Consider the following 17,126-nt stretch of genomic DNA (forward strand, 5'->3'; position numbering starts at 1 on the left):
GCACGGAGAACTTAGTGGGAGCCATCTTGGTTTTGGGCAGATCTGCTTTTCTAGAGCTCCTATCACAGAGAGGTTTGGAAGAGAACGGCTGGGACCTGGGCAGAATCCTGTGCCATTACCCAGCTGCTTCTGATTCAGGGAGAACTGGCAGGAGCTGTTGGGGCTAGATCAGGCCTCTGCTTGGGGCCCAATGGGCGGATGCAGAATGGTCACAACTCAGTGACAACCAGAAAGTACAGCCTAATTTATGAACTAACTGACACAGAGGCTAGAGACTAGACTGTACCGCCCCTGCATCCCAGCCTACCCCAGATAACAGCAAATTGGGGAGGACAGCAAAAACTCAAGCCAGCACGCTTCTGAAAGGCCCTAAGCAATTCGGAGAGGGCCAGAGAACTCCAGGACAGTCTGAAAGAAACCAGAAACATGACAAGAGATAAAAATAAAAAAAAATCTCCAGCTGTTCAACAGGAGAAATTAAACCCAAGAGAACTAAACACTGAAGAGAACAAGCACAGTAACCATCCATTGCTCGACTCAGCATCAGCCGAAATTAAAAAGTATTTACATGATCTCATAGAGGAATTTAAAGATGTACTCCTGATCCAAGTGAGGCAAGATATAAAGAGATTAATTAAAGAAATGACAAGCCCTGCCCAAGAGAACACAGATGGAAGAACTGAGGAAATCAGAAAAGAAAGAGAAGCATCTGAAGAATTTAAGCATAACTTAGAATACATGAAACAGATCCAAAGAGAAAATCAGGAAACTAAAAACTCCATTGAATATTGGCAAAATGCCTTGACAGAAACTAAAGACAACCTTCTGAAACTTGAAGAGAGATTTAGGGCTTATGAACGTGAAAGAAAAAGCCTCTTAAAAATAACAAGGAACCAGAAAGAAGCAATTCTAAAACTGGAAGATGATAAAAAGATGCATAACCTAAGAATAAAGAATGTGAGTGAGGAAGCAGGAACATCCAAAAATGAAATACAAAAAATATTCACAGAGATATTAAAGCAAAATTTCCCATGTATAGCAAAAAGAAATGATATCCAGATAAAAGAAGCATACAGAACGCCAGCTACCTACAACCAAAACAGATCTACGCCTAGGCATATAATAATCGAGATCCCAGAAATCCACCAAAAAAACAGAATATTAAAAGCAGCCAGAGAAAAGATGCAGGTTACCTATAATGGGAAATCTATCAAAATAACGGCAGACTTATCAACACAAACTCTTAAGTCAAGAAGGGAGTGGGGAGAAATATTCCAAGTCCTGAAGGAAAAAAATATGCAACCTAAGTTCATATATCCATCAAAACTCTCTCTAAAAATTAATGAAGAAATAAGATACTTTCAAGACAAGGAGGAACTGTGGGAGTTCGTGGCCACCAATCCAACCCTACAGAGAGCGCTGAAGGACATTACAGAGAAAGAGAGGAAGAGATATCAGGATTACAGCTACAGTGGCAGAGAGGCCTCAGTGTACGGGGCAGACCATGGAATGAGGGAATAAGGTGGACAAATTATAGCAGAAAAGTGGAGTAGCAGACATGAGGCAGAGACGGTAAGCTAGTCTTTGGTAGAGACAGCTCTGAAACTATATTTAAAAAAAAAAGCAGAGGTCATTGCTAATGGTGTATAACGATTTAAAAGACACAGTAGTCCTAGTGCCATATTTAGATTGAATTAAATTTGTTCTGGTCTGTCCACTCATATCAGATTTGAGGACACAGACCTCTAGAACCAAAAATAGCAGGTTATACCATGGTAACCATCCTTACTTTCCTATTGACTTAAGCTGAAATCCTGTATTACTTACATTGTCTTACTATGACTGATCTTAATTGTATCTGAATCATAAGACTATTGGTTGGCCTTGACTGATCCTATTTGAAATCCGTATGCGTGTTAGAATCAACCCTAAAAGTAGAGGAAACTACTCTGAGCATGACAGGATGTAAAGGATATCCATACTGGTATGAATCAGTAACAGCTCTCAAATACTACAATGCAGTCAAAGATAAGTTTTTATAAAAATAGGTGATAGTATATTTAACTATAATAAGCCAGTGTTGTCGACAAATCTATTGAAAATAACAAGAGAAAACATAGTAGCTACGGAAGATCATTTATATTATAGTTTTGTAAGTCTTATCCATTGCATGTTTATCTAGGAAATTGTTTCGCTGTCTTGTTATGACTTGGTTTTCCCTATAATACAGAGAGGATAGGAACAAATACTCTGAGGAAGAGACCTGAAAAACCCGAGGCTTATTTTGTAGCATTATAATATAAATTCTAGCAATCTATTGCTTGCTGATTAAAATGACTCTGGACTGGTTTCTTCAGCTCAACTTCAGCATATGCAGAGATGGGGACGGCTATCACAAAGAGAATGAGAGATGCGATGGTAGTTGGAAATGTCTTCCCTAATTTGGAACTTGAGGACCCAAAGAGACTCCATCATCCTGTAATGATTTGATTAGTTCTATAATATGCAATAAGTATAGAAAGTGGGTGAAGTTAGGGACAACTATTTGTAAGAAGCTAGAGACAGTTGGATAAGGTAGATCTCCAGTGGACTTGCTTTGAAATCTGTGTTTCTTTAAATTGTTTTTTATTTTTTTTTAAATGTTCTGTTCTGTTTTGATATGGTTAACCTTATCCTCTTAGAGATGTAAAACAAATAGGTGGGACTGGTAATCATATTACGGAGCTTTTGTTCGGCCATAGAGCAGAATGGTTTGTAGGGTCACTTTTTTGAATGTCATTCTAAATACTTTAATTCTATAACCTAAACAGCCATTTCGAAGAAGACAATTTGTAACTTATCAACTGGCAATTTCTTACCTTTTGTTTGTCTGTAATTTAGTATTATTTTTCTACCCTTTTTTTCTTTAATCTCCATGTATTTTTTTTTTCGTTTCCTTTTCTTTAAATAAAAAAAAAAAAAGACAATTCACGGTGATAGCGGTGAATTCACGGTTATAAAGGATAGGCATTTAGCCAGATATGATGGCACATATCTGTAATCCTGACACTCAGGAAGCTGAGGCAGGAACATTTCCTTGAATTTGAGGCCAGCCTGTCCTACACAGTGAGTTGAAGACCAGCCTCAACTATATTATAAGACCCTTTTTCAAAAAACCTAAATAAATAGGGAAACTGGGGCTGCCCAAGGTGAGTTCCAGCACACGGGCTCTGGCCCTGGGGGAGTTTAAGATCATTGCTCCGGCAGGTTAAGGACCTGCCCAGCTTCCAGCCATGGCCATACTAGAGTGGGCTCTGCAGGTTTCCAGCCTGGGTAGGCCACGCCCAGTGACCTTCTATCAATCCTGGGAACTGGGGCTTCGAGACATGAGTTCCAGCACACCAGTGCACACCCAGAGAGAGTATAAGATCATCGCTCCAAGGGGTTAAGTGCCCACCCAGCTTCCAGCCACACTAAACTAGGCTTGGGAGGTTTCTAGGACTGGACTAGACCATGCCCAGTGACTTTCAATCAGGGGAGCTGAGGGCAAGTGAGCTGAGTTCCACAACATCAGTGGTATCCCAGAGAGAGCTTTGGACCATCACCCACAGTGGTTAGAGGGCCCGGCCAGCTTCTTGGAACACCAGAGGTGGCACAGGAGGTCCTGTGGGTCTGGCTGGACCATGCTCAGCAACCTCCATTCAGTCCCAGGAGCCAAGGGCTTAGGAGGCAATTTCTGACACGCCCAGGGGAAGCTTTGGAACATCACTTGAAACACGGAAATATAGAAAAATGACAAGACGAAAGACCAACATGCAACCTTAAACCTCCAGCCCTTCCCAAGAAAGCCTAGGAACCATGTACATAGAAGAAAATATATGAAATACACCTGAAATACCTGAAATAATAGCAACTGAAATAAAGAAGCAAATCTGGGAAACTTTAAGGGAATTCAAATTAAAATAATCTCCCAGGTATAAGAAGAAACGATAAAATAAATGAAAGAAATGCTAAGTACATCTAAAGAAGACACAGGTAAAAAATTAGAGGAACAAAGCAAAAAGAAAGAATCCATGAATGAACAATATAAGAAACAAACAGAATACATGAAACGGATTCAAAGAAATATACAAGAAATCAAAAATTCCATTGAAAGTTGTCAAAAACACATCAACAAAAGTGAAGATAGAATTTCAGACCTCAAAGAAAAGATTGCAGCTAGTGAACAGGAAAGGAAAGATCTCTTAAAAATAACAAGGAATTAGGAAATAACAATTCAACAGCTGCAAGGTGATGCAAAGAAAAACAACATAAGATTGATAGGGATAAATGAAAAAGAAGGGGACAACATAAAGGACGTCAAGAGGATATTTAGAGAAGTAATAGCTGAAAATTTCCCAAACATGAGAATGAAAACTGACCTATGGATTAGTGAAGCATGTAGAACTCCCAATAGTCATAACCAAAACAAAAATACACCCAGACATATACTAGTCACCATCCCAGAAATCTAACATAAGAACAGAATATTCAAATTTATTAGAGAGAAAAGACAAATCACCTATAAAGGGAAATCATCAGAATTACAGCAGACTTCCAAACACAAACAGTGAAGTCAAGAAGAGCATGGAGTGAAGTATTTCATATCCTAAAGGAAAACAACTTCCAACCTAGACTGATTGCCCTTCAAAATGGATGGAGAAATAAGATACTTCCATGACAAAGAACACCTCAAGAACTTCATGATCACCAAACCACCCCTGCAAAGAATATTGAAAGACATTCTAGATAGACATAGGAAAAAAACCACTAAGCAGGGCAGACGATTAAACAGAATGGAAAGGTAAAGATGCAACAGTAGCAAGATAACATGTCAATAATAAATCAGTATATAACAGTTTTATCCATTAATATAAGTGGACTCATTTCACCAATTAAAAGAAACAGATTGGCAGAATGGATCAAGAAACAACATCCAACTATATGCTCTCTACACGAAACCCATCTAACCCAAAGGGAAACTTATAGACTGAAAGTCAAACAATGATAAACAATACTTCATGCAACAGGAACCAAAAAAAAAAGGAGGGGTAGCTATTCTGTGTACAGACAATGTGAACTTCAAACCAAGAATGATCTGAAGAGATAAAGAAAGTCACTACATACTAGTTAGGGGAAAACTTCAACAGAAAGAGATAACAACCTTAAATATATATGCACAAATTCCATAGCAACTAGCTATACAAAGCAAGTATTAACAGAAATGAAAAATCAAATCAGCAATAGCGCAGTTATAACAGGAGACCTTAACACACCATTGACAGGAAGGGACAGATCAACCAGACAGAAAATCAGCAAAGAATAAACAGAACTGAATCACACCTGTGAACAAATGGACTTGATAGACATATACAGAGTGTTCCATCCAACAACATCAGAATATACATTCTTCTCAGCAGTACATGGTACATTCTCTAAAGTAGACCATATACTAGTCCACAGAACATATTTAAATAAATACAAAAACATCCCATGCATGTTATCAGATCACAGTGCCCTGAACCTCAAAATTAAAAATAAAAGAAACTGCAAAAAACCCACAAACACATGGAAATTGAATAAAACACTCTTGGGCAATCAGTGGGTCACAGGGGAAATTAACGAAGAAATTAAAATATACCTACAAGCAAACTAAAATACAAATACAGCTTACCAGAATATGTGGGATGCAATGAAAGTAGTCCTCAGAGGAAAATTCGCTGCACTGAGTTCGCGCATTGGGAAAACAGAACAAACACAAATAAACAACCTGATGCTATACCTCAAACACATAAAAAAAGAAGAGCAAATCAAGCCCAAAGCCAAAAGAAGAGAGGAAATTATAAAAATAAGGGCAGAAATTAATGCCAGAGACTAAAAAATAATCCAATGAATCAAAGAGTTGGTTCTTTGAAAGAATAAATAAAGTTGATAAGCCCCTAGCCAACCTTATTTTAAAAAGGAAAGAAGATGCTCAAATTCATGCAAAAAGGAATGAAAAAGATGAAATCACTACAGAATCTGTAGAAATACAGAAAATCATCATGTATTTCAAAAACCTCTATTCTCATAGCTTCGATAACAGAGGAAATGGAAAGATCCCTAGAAACATATGAAGTGCCAAAGCTGGATCAATAAGGTGTAAAACTGTGGAATAACCCAATTTCTATTAATGAAATTGAAAATGTAATTAAGTCCTTACCTACGAAGAAGAGCCCAGGCCCAGACAGATTCACTGCAGATTTCTACAAGAAATACAAAGAAGAATTAATGCGGACACTCCTCAAACTCTTTAATGAAATTTAAAGGGAAGCAATCCTTCCTAAGTCATTCCTGGAAGCAAATATTACTCTAGTACCAAAACCTGAGAAAGACCCAACTAAAAAAGAGAACTACAGGCCAATCTCCCTAATGAACACAGATGCAAAAATCCTCCATAAAATATTGTCAAACATGATGCAGCAAATCATCAATAATTTTATACACCATTACCAAGGGGGATCTATCCCAGGCATGCATGGATGGCTCAATATGTGTAAATCAATAAATGTAATCCACCAAGTAAGAATCACATGATCATTTCTATAGATGCAGAAAAAGCTTTTGATAAGGTCCAAAACTCATTCATGATAAGAACCCTACAGAGAATTGGAATAGAATGGTCTTTACCTCAATATGATAAAGGCCATCTATGACAGCCAACATCATATTAAATGGTCGCAAACTGAAGGCCTTTACCTTAAAATCATGCACAAGAAATGGATTTCCCTTATCACCATTCCTATTTAATATAGTACTGGAAATACTAGCCAGAGCAATTAGAGAAGAGAGAGAAAACAAAGGGGTAAAGATAGGAAAAGAGGAAGTTAAATTATCATTATTTGCAGATGACATGATACTCTACATAGAAGACCCCCAAAACTCCATTGAAAGACACCTAGATATAATAAATAAATATAATAAATAAATTCAGCAATGTAGACTTTGTATCCACAAAGTCAGTACTCAAAAATCAATAGCATTTCTATACACTAACAACAAAATTGAGAGAGAAATAAGAGAAGCCACACCCTTCACACTGGCATCCCAAAAATGAAATACTTAGGAATTAATCTCACGAAAGAAGTAAAAGTTCTGTACAGGGAAAATTGTAATACCCTGAAAAAGAAATTGAAGAGGATCTCAGAAAATGGAAAGACATTACTTTTTAATGGATAGGAAGAATAAATATTGTGAAAATGGCCATTCTCCCAAAACTTATACAGATTCAATGCAATCCCAATGAAAATACCATCAACATACCTCATAGTTTTAGAGAAAACACTCCTAAAATTCATCTGGAACCAGAAGAGATCTAGAATAGCAAAGGCAATTCTAAGAAGCAAAGGCAAGGCAGGAAGCATTACAATTCCTGACTTGAAGTTATACTACAAAGCTACTGTAATAACATTGACATGGTACTGGAATAAAAACAGAGCTGGAGATCAGTGGAGTAGATTAGAAGTTACAACCACAACTACAAACACACTCAACAACCTTATCTTTGATAAAGGGGCCAAACATGTCACTGGAAGAATGACAGTCTCTTTAATAAGTGGTGCTGGAAAAACTGGCTTTCCACATGCCAAAAACTAAAAATTGACCCATGCCTATCACCATGTACTACTCAAATCTAAATGAATCAACAATCTGAATATTAAAACAGAAACACTAAATATGTTGTAAGATAAATTAGGTAAAAATCTTGAAGACATAGGGGTAGGTAGAGAATTCATGAACAGGAATCAAACTGCATGGGAAATACTTCCCAGAATCAATAACTGGGATCACATCTTGTTAAAAAGTTTCAGTATGTCAGAAGATATCTCCAGCAAAGTGAAAAGAAAACCCACAAACTGAGAAAAAAATCTAAGTGAACTGTCCCTCACACAAAGAACTTCTGTCTAAAACATGTAAATAATTTTAAAAAATCAGACCCTTGAAATTCAAACACTCAATCCAAAAATGGGCATCTGAGATGAATACCCAGTTCTCAGTTGAAAAAATATAAATGGGAAATAAATACATTAAAAAATGTTCACCATCATTAGTCATTAGAGAAATCCAAATTAAAACAACACTGAGATTCCATCTCCAGAAAGAATGGCCAGGAACAAGAAAACTACCAACAACAAATGCTGGAGAGGCTGTGGGGAAAAAGGAACTCTCCTGCACTGTTGGTGGGAGTGTAGACTGGTGCAACCACTGTAGAGGTCAGTCTAGAGATTCCTCAAAAAGCTGGGATTGGAAGTCCCATTTGACCCAGGTATTTCACTTCTAGGCATATTCCCAGAAATGAGAACATCATACCACAGTGATATATGTGCACCCATATTTGCAGCAGCACAATTTGTAATAGACAGATCTTGGAAAAAACTAAGTGTCCATCAACTGAGGAATGGATAAAAAGCTGTGGTATTTTTATACAATGAGTACTACTCAGTTATAAAGAATGATCACATTGAGATATTTATAAATAAATGAACACAGCTTGAGACCATACTCATAAGTGAAATAAACTCACATGTTTAAATACCGAATAGTTTCCCTAGTATAAGAATTGGTTAGAATGCATAAGGTTTTATGGTAATCATGATTCCTTATTACATTGCTTTGAAGCCTTATAATGTTTTCATTCATTAGTTGGGATGCTTTTACTCTTGTTTTGTTTAATTTTTTAATCTGTGATGGTATGAACAGCTATTTTGAAGAAAACAAGACATTATGATAGCCATTGATGATTTAATATCATCTTGCTTTGAAGTCTTACCAGGCTTTTGTTCAGTTTCCTGTGGTTCTATCATGTTGTGTCTTATTGGATTTTACTATGTGTGAAAATATAAGCAAATTTTTATGGAAAATGAGATAATATAGTAGTCATTGTTCATTTTCTGTTATTTGCTTCTGAATGAGCTATAGTACTTTCATTCTCTTGAGTAGTTTTATACTATTTTGCTATGTTTGATACTATTGTATGTGAAGGTATGCTCAACTATTTCAAACAAAGAGACATTATGGTAGCTACTGTTAATATTGGGTTGTCTTGTGGTGAAATACTGTGTTGCTTACATTGTTTTGTTCTAATCTGCTTTTTTCTGTCCTCATTTGTCTTAATTTCTTTAAAATAAAATAAAACGAAAAACCTAAATAAACAAAAAACCTCAGAAGTATTGTCTTATCTTTATCATTGTATTAGGTTCTTATTGTTAATTCCCTTTCTTTTCCTTCTGTTTGGATGCTTGGCTCTCCTGCTGGCTCATTCTTCTGAGATTCTTGGAAGTGTTGTCTTCATTGTATCTTTATAGAATATCCATCAGAACTTTTTGTGTGCCAGTTTGTTTTTGTTTGTTTGTTTTTTTAATTAAGCAGTGCTTTATTTAAAGTGTTGGACTGTTGTAGCACTCTCTGAATTCACACAAAAATTAAAATAGGTACATTGTAAGAAGTTTTTAAAAAACAAGTGAAAATAAAGTTTGAGATTCAAAATGATGTAACACATACGTCACTGTCCTCTTCCATCTTATAGCACTTGGATCTAGGAGTATTATGTTTTTGTCATGTAACACAGTATAATCTTGTGAGCCACCCACCACCAAATCTATCCCCATAAAAACAGTTGTTAGCAGTTCTACAGAAGAGTGAGGTAGCTGAGGGTTCCTAAATGTTTTATCTATTTAAAATATAATAGTGTTACCAATTTTAAAACATATTCTCCCCCATTTTTGTGTGTGCACGAGTATACACACACATACACACGTACCCAGAGATTAAGTTCCCAAGGGTGTGCCGGTCACTCTGCCGTAGTGAAGCCTGCGTTTTAGCCACACTCTGAGGGTACACTTGTTCTCTGAGTGCAGGGGGATGTTACAACTAGCGGTATCTCGCTTGTACCTGGCTTCAGTGGGGGGTGGCATTTGGCAGACCATACAGAACCCTGGCCCAGGAGATCAGGGGACCAGGAGGGCAAGTCATTGCAGCCTAGGCAGTGAGAGTGGGTTGTGGTCTGAGGGTATCATCTACCAGCCATCTCTCTCGACTCAGCCTGTACCCAGAAACCCTAACATCACTAGGATACTTCTGAATTTGGCTCTTTGGTTGTGGGAGGCCAGCTCCAATCTTGGGGAACACTCACTCTACCTGGTGCTGTGAAAGCGACTGGGTGCAGACGCACATTGGGGATACTACCTCTCTTTTGAATCTGATTTCCAACATGCAACTTTTCCCTCTAGCCCAAGGGAGGTCCAAAGCACAGGGAAATAAAATAATTTATCTTTATTTTGGAAGCAATTGTTCAAAATGCGTAACTGATATATGCATGTTTAGATACAGTGTTTATAAAAAGTTGACTGTTAATGAAAACCAAGTTTACACTGGCTGAAAAAGCCTGGTTTGACTTTATGCCAAAAAATGACAGCACTACTTGTAGAAACACTGCCCCCTAGTGTTAAAATTATTTCATTAGTTTTATAAAGCTGACAGTTCCCGTTCTTAACAATTTAAAACGACACAAAAAGACCACGTTCTTATCATATGGTCTCTTAAATTTTAGTTTGATAGCAATTCAATAGAAATCATGCAATGAAATATCACTGAATTCACAGATTAACTCCGCTTATAGTAAAATGGCAGCCAACATTACCTATGTGCAGTTTAGTAGGACCTAAATTAAAAACAAAACCTAATAGACATCAGTATTTTATATCCTGCAAGGATACTGCAGAGACAATAAGACATGATTGCTTAACAACTTGGTAGTTACTGAATCAGTATTTCTCACTCAGTAATAATAATGAGACAACTTTTCATTAGATACTTTGGCACAGATAATCCAAAATCATAGATAATAAAATAAATTTATTTGGTTATGGAATATTATATTAAATAAAATGTGACTGCCTGCTATTCTGTAAATTACAACTTTAAACAAAATAATACACAGTGAATTAGAAACTCATCAAGCTTTCTCAATATGTGAAATTATTTCTTAATCTTTATTGTTACCATTAAACAAAACAGTATTTTGCATGAATCTGAAATTTCTGTATTATATGTGATCAATGCCATCCCTGAATTGTAAGAAATGAAGTATTTTACTTATTTCAAATTTCTCACTGGGCTATCAGATGCACAGAGGAATTAAATTAAACAAGACACCAAGCTATGGCAAATTCACAACACATACTACAATATTCTGGCTTATTAACTTTCACTTTACTAAACATCTTGATGTCTATAAATCTGTTTAACCTATCCCAGTACCTCAACAAAAATTTTAAATGATTTATGAAGAAAGAATATTAAAGTTATAAATAAAATTTAGGTAGCCTTAACAGTAAAACCTGAGAATTTTTTTTTGTGTGTCTTTTTCATTTTTATCGTGCTCGAACTCACGGGATCGAACTCACAACTGCCTGCTTGCAAGGTAGGCACTTATGCCGCTGAGCTAAATCCCCAGCCCCAATCTGAGAAATTTAAATCAGAAAATATATGTTCCAGTCTTATCACAAATTACATGACTTTAAACTTCACCTGTAGGAGGCTCAGTTTCTCAGCTAAGTATAAAGGACAACACCCAACCTATATATTTCATATAGTACAAAGGTAATCTTGGTAACTACCTAAGCAGAAATTATGGAATCATCAATGACTTGCCTAATCTTCCTCACCTCTCAATTCTATTATCTGTTGATTCCATCTCTCCAATAGTCTCTCTAATCCATCTACTCTCCATTTTATTTTCTACTGCTTTAAAGAGTAGAGACTTCATCCTTTTCTGAAATATTTTTACTGACTCCTATTTAATCTCTCTGCTTTGTCTCACAATATAAATTCATCATATTAGATAACAAGGAAATAAAAACACTCCTCTGCTTTTGATGCCTACCAATTGCCTGGAAAAGAAACTCCAGACTTTTGAAATGGCATTTGAGACTCTTACCAATCTATTTCTAACCTGTTTGTCCAGTCTTCATTCTGCCCACACTGTTCTGTGTCTAGGACATGGTGTAAATTTCCAGAGTTCCATTCTCTGGTTCATGATGTTCCTTCACTGTTATGGTTGTTCTTAATTTGTTAAAAATCTGTATATACTCTGGCCCGCGTGTCATTTTTGCTATAATACATTTTCTATCCTGCCTCTTGGGTAAAATTAACCCTTCTTCTTTCTGTACTGTCTATTGTTATTAAAATTAAACTTTAGTTGTAAGACTTGTTTTCTGCAGTGCATTGGACTCAAAGGAAAAAAGTCTTAGCCATTTTAGTTAATTTATGCATATCTGACAAATAAATGTTCAAAAAAATCTATTCCTGATTTATATAATAATGAGAACATTTTATAATCATCTTCATCTATAAATCATATATTTGTAGTCAATTATCATTAAATAAAAATCATTTGGATTTGGTAATAATAGTGAAAATATACCCTAAAAATGAATTGTCCATTGTAGTCCTCTAAGTCTTACACAAATCAATCAATTGTTCCCTTGCCATCAGTTTGGAAGGAGGATGAAAAGTTATATAAAAATCCAGTCAAGTATCTCAGTCTCTAATTGATATGAAGCCAATCTGTGTACCAAAGTTAAGACCATCTCACACGAAGGAGAAAAGATTTTCAGGATGGCAGGATGTACAGAGGTCGAGATCTTGGTTCTGGTCCTGAATATTCTGTGGTAGAATTCTTTCTTGTTCTAGAAGAATCCTAGCAGCTTTACGGAGGTCGATGTAGGGATCTGGTGAGTCAAACAGTCGTACACATGCAGGATGAAGATTATGAAATGCATCTGCTGATTCTTTGGGAAAAGTAAAACAGCAAGGTCCTACTGAAGGTCCCAATACAGCAATAATGTCTTCCAAACGACAGTCATATTCTGATATCATTGCCTTTACTGTTGCCATAGCAACACCTAACAAAGTACCTTTCCATCCAGAATGAGCAACTCCACATGCTTTTTTAACAGGATCTGCAAAAACTGTAGGTATACAGTCAGCACCAAGAGCTGCTATTGTGACTCCTTTCTGATTTGTGGTTATTCCATCATAAAATTCAGGCTCTTTTTTCCCCATAATCCAGACTTCATTGGCGTGATCAGTCTTTACTCGGTAAAATTTCTCTGCGTTAAATCCTGCAGTACTTGCCAACCTACGCAGGTTTTCTTGAACAACCATTTTGGGATCTCTCCGTTTGGAACTACTGAAGAGATTTAATGAGCTAAGAGTTGATATGTAAGATATCCCACCTGCTCTTGTAGTAAATCCATGTATGAAAATGTCTGGGATCAGAGAAGATGTAATAACAGTTAATTTTCCATTCAGGGATGGCAGACTTCTCAAATACATTTTTATTTCATCTTGGATTTTTCTAGTTCAGGAGCTGCGATCACTTCAGTGGACTGCTTCAAAGGGCCATCCTTTACCTGTAAATCTTCAAACTCAAAACTGTAAACCTCAGTAAAGTGTTGATCAATAAAAGCTTTCATTAGTGTTGTCCTGTGTACCGGTACAATCACCTTAATACTGCTCACATTTTTTTCATTAATTTTTTGCTTAACGGTGTACAAAGAGGCAGCCAGGCTTGGATTACTAACAATCTCAAAGTCATTCAAGAAGGCTGAAAATTCATTGCTTGTTTCCAGTTCACAATTATTATGTTCACTATCCCACTCGCAGCTCATGTTACTGCAACATATTATACACAGGAACTGAGCCTTGCCAGCATGGTGGTATTGGACTGTATTTAGTGTCTTCAGTAATGTCTGATGGCAGTTTTCCTGAGAGTCCAATTCCAGGCCAAACAGATCAATGAAAACTGCTTCTGCCATCTTCCACAGTTCTTCAAAGAATACTTCAGTGACAAACAAATAATTTCCAAACAAAAATAACCACAAGCAAGAATTCACTTCCTTCACTTTCGCAGAGTGCGTTGTACCATTTTGGGTCCCACTAAGTCCTTTAGTTTTTAGGTTAAGGGGGCAACTTGCTATTTACCTAAGTGGTTCTGAACCATTTTACCCCCGGGCTTGATCTTAATTTGTATTCTTTTACCTACAAAAGTCTCCAGGTTTTCCTTCATTATAGCTGGGTTGTTCTCCACTACACAAAAGTGCCGTCTTTCCAATCTTTCTGCAGCTCCTGGATGAGCTGCACCTATTTCTTTCTGGTTCCCTGCCACATAGAGCATTGCTTTCTCATATTTGACTTTCAGTCCATAAACCCTCTTTCAGGTTAATTATATTTCCTATACAGACCTTCTCGATGGCCTCTATCTCCTGATCTACTCTGCCTGTGTTTCTTTTTGTTAGTGTATCAAGGCCATCTATGTTAAGAGATTATAGCCAACGTTCTCTGCCTCATTTCTGCTATGTTATTTTTCTGACATTGGTTTTCTACTTTTCTCCTGCATTCCACTTCCTGCCCCATTCATTGAGACCTCTCTGCCACTGTTCCTGAAACCATGGTATTTTTCTCTATCTCTAGAATATCCTTCAGTATTTTTTATAGGGTCCGATATTGTATGTTTGCTTCCCTTGATCTGTTCTGTATTTACCTCTCCTGGACCCATTTTCTCTGGGTTGGTGGCTAGTGGCTTTTTTATTTCTTTCTCTTGTCATATTTCTGGTTTCTTCCCCCTCCTCTCCCAGCCAGTGAACTAGCAAGGGCCTTCACCACGTTAGTGTGTGCCATGCAGACAGAACCAGTTAGGGACAACTTCCAGGACAATTTCATTCTTGGCTATTAGGATAATGGCCAGGGGCATAATCCAGCCCAAGCATATTCCACCAATCTGCTCTGGGCAGGTGCCTGCCCACTGAAGTCACTGCTGTTCCTTGTTCAGGCCTATCCTGCCCAATTCCAATATGTTGTCCAGTCAGTCACCCCTTTCTCCCAGGAGGACCAAATTCTGAGCACTTGCTGCAGATTAGTGCAGGTCTCCACACCAGCTCTGTTCTTCGTTGGGCTTGCCAACCCCTGACTTCAGTGCAGTTGCAGCTCTAGTGAGAGCTCTGCAATTCTGATCCACTCCAATGATAGCACCATGACCGTGAATCTGACCAGCTCCAGTGAGAGTGCTGTGACCACAAGTTGGACCTGCCCTGGTCAGAGCACGTCTGGTTCCAGCCTTGAGTCCACATTTTTCTTTTCTTTCCTTTTTCCTTTCTGTTGTTTTTTTTTTCCCTTAGTTTCTTCCTGGGTTGTGAGAATCCTGCTCCCTTCATCCAGTATTCTCCATGGTCGTAAATTCTGGCATCTGAGCTGTTTCTGTCAGAGAGGTTCCCTACCTTGCTACTTTTCAATCTGCCATCTTCTCCAATCTCAAAAATCAGTAAATTTCTAGACATGTTTATGGTAAGTGAAGAGCCTTCGTAAGTAGTTTATATTGTCGAGACCCAAGATAAGCTGCAAACACACTCACTCACTGCAGGAATGAATCTCCTGAATTTCTATTTGAGTTTGTTTTATGGAATCCAGTTCATTGCAGTTCTCTTGTATGTTGGGCATTCATGGTTTTCATTTCTTACCTAAAACTCCTATATTTTTTATCTGCATCTACATAGATTAACCATTTCCTTCCCATTTCCTATGGTCTTCATCTCTTTAATTATCTGTGTATTTATTTATGTTTTGGCTTTGTTAACAGACTTACTTTTGTTACTTCTGCTGCTACTATTTCAGAAAGTTCAGCTGGGTGGCATTTGATTTTTTTTCCACCTCAGTGCCTTCCTTGGATCCGTTGAGTTTCTTGGGTTGCATCTTGCCTGCATGTTTTCTCATTTTCTTTTCTTTGCTTGTTTTCTGCATTTATGCTTGTAAATTGCTTATGAAAAGTAGCTTTATTATGAATCTCAAGACTTCTTTAGAAAATAACCATTTTTAGAGATGTCTTCTAGGTATAGCTGACTTTTGGTCTTTGAGTCTGTCTCAGGATCCTGCCTCTTCTGTTTATTAGGAATGAAAGGCTGCATCTTGTTTGATATAGCACCTAAATTTTTTGGTACTGAACCATAGTATTTGTTATAACCCCCAGACAGTCTGGATATTGGCAAAAAAGAAAGATTAATTGATCACAACAACTATGTCACCTTGGCTAAAGTTGTATAATCAGTAATAACAGTAGCGTCAAGCACAGACTGGAAAACAACAAACTTAGATAACTAATAATTTGTTACCTTTATAGGTTCAAGATTTATAGTTATATAATTAAATCTAAGACAAATCAAAAGATTATATACAGTAAATATCCACTTAATAGAATGGTTTTACCCTAAGTGGAGAAAATTTAAAAAGTACAAGAGGAAAAAATGGAGAAATAAAGGAAGTAAAGGTAATTATAAACAAAGCTTAAGGACATAAGATGATGGCCCAAGCCTCAGGAAACTGATGAAGAAGATGAAAAGGAAAGAAAGAAGGAAAAATTAAAAGAACAAAATAAAACAAAACAATGTTCACATACCACACACGCGCAAGAGCACACACACATACCAACTAACTGAAAGAAAAAAAAAACAGAAGCAGAGAGAAAAGCATTATCTGTGATATCAAGCCTATTGTTATCTTCTGGGGTTTACAGTTTTGTGATTGTGTCTAATTCAAGGTATAACTCCCCTTACTGGTCGACAACAGAGGGTATCAAAGCCCAGATCCATGCTGAGTAGTCACTAGCAAGTTAACAGTAGGATAAAAGCAGGTTTCCAGTTCTGGAACTTTAAAATCCACAGAAATTCAGGTTGTATCTGATCTTTGGTTATGGGAATGGGGTCTCAGTCACTTAATAGTCTGGATGTTTCTTGCTGGCTTGACACTTGCTTCCTGACCATAGACGTTTCCTTTGGCTGTCCCTCACCCTGTCCATGTGTATTTTTAATAGAGTGAGCCCTGAGATGAAGACATCCTGTGGCTACTCTGGGTCCTACGATCAGTTGGCCTTTCCCTAAAATGGTATCTGACCAACCACTCTCTCCACTGGATAGGGTAAACACTTGATCTGGAGTCACTCACTAGCTGTTGTAGCACACAGCATCCACTGCTCTATTTCACTGGTGTGTTTTTCCTAAAAGCTTCTGGAGTCACTT

At 37.2% G+C, this 17,126-nt stretch overlaps 2 protein-coding genes across 3 annotated transcripts in view; one reads left to right on the forward strand and one right to left on the reverse strand.

Moving 5' to 3' along the window:
• The window catches only part of Znf81 (zinc finger protein 81), a 143,937-nt gene that overhangs the window by 114,116 nt on the left and 12,695 nt on the right, over positions 1-17,126 (forward strand). The gene's annotated exons all lie outside the window — the stretch shown is intronic.
• LOC100728478 (purine nucleoside phosphorylase LACC1-like) lies at positions 12,649-13,877 on the reverse strand. The gene is given in 2 exon segments (XM_063245786.1): positions 12,649-13,415; positions 13,418-13,877. Coding segments are annotated over 2 exon segments (1,227 nt in total).

Source organism: Cavia porcellus, unplaced genomic scaffold (assembly GCF_034190915.1).
Source record: "Cavia porcellus strain 051 isolate PalLab524CR breed Dunkin Hartley unplaced genomic scaffold, mCavPor4.1 scaffold_3, whole genome shotgun sequence".
In the NCBI taxonomy this organism is placed as follows: domain Eukaryota; kingdom Metazoa; phylum Chordata; class Mammalia; order Rodentia; family Caviidae; genus Cavia; species Cavia porcellus.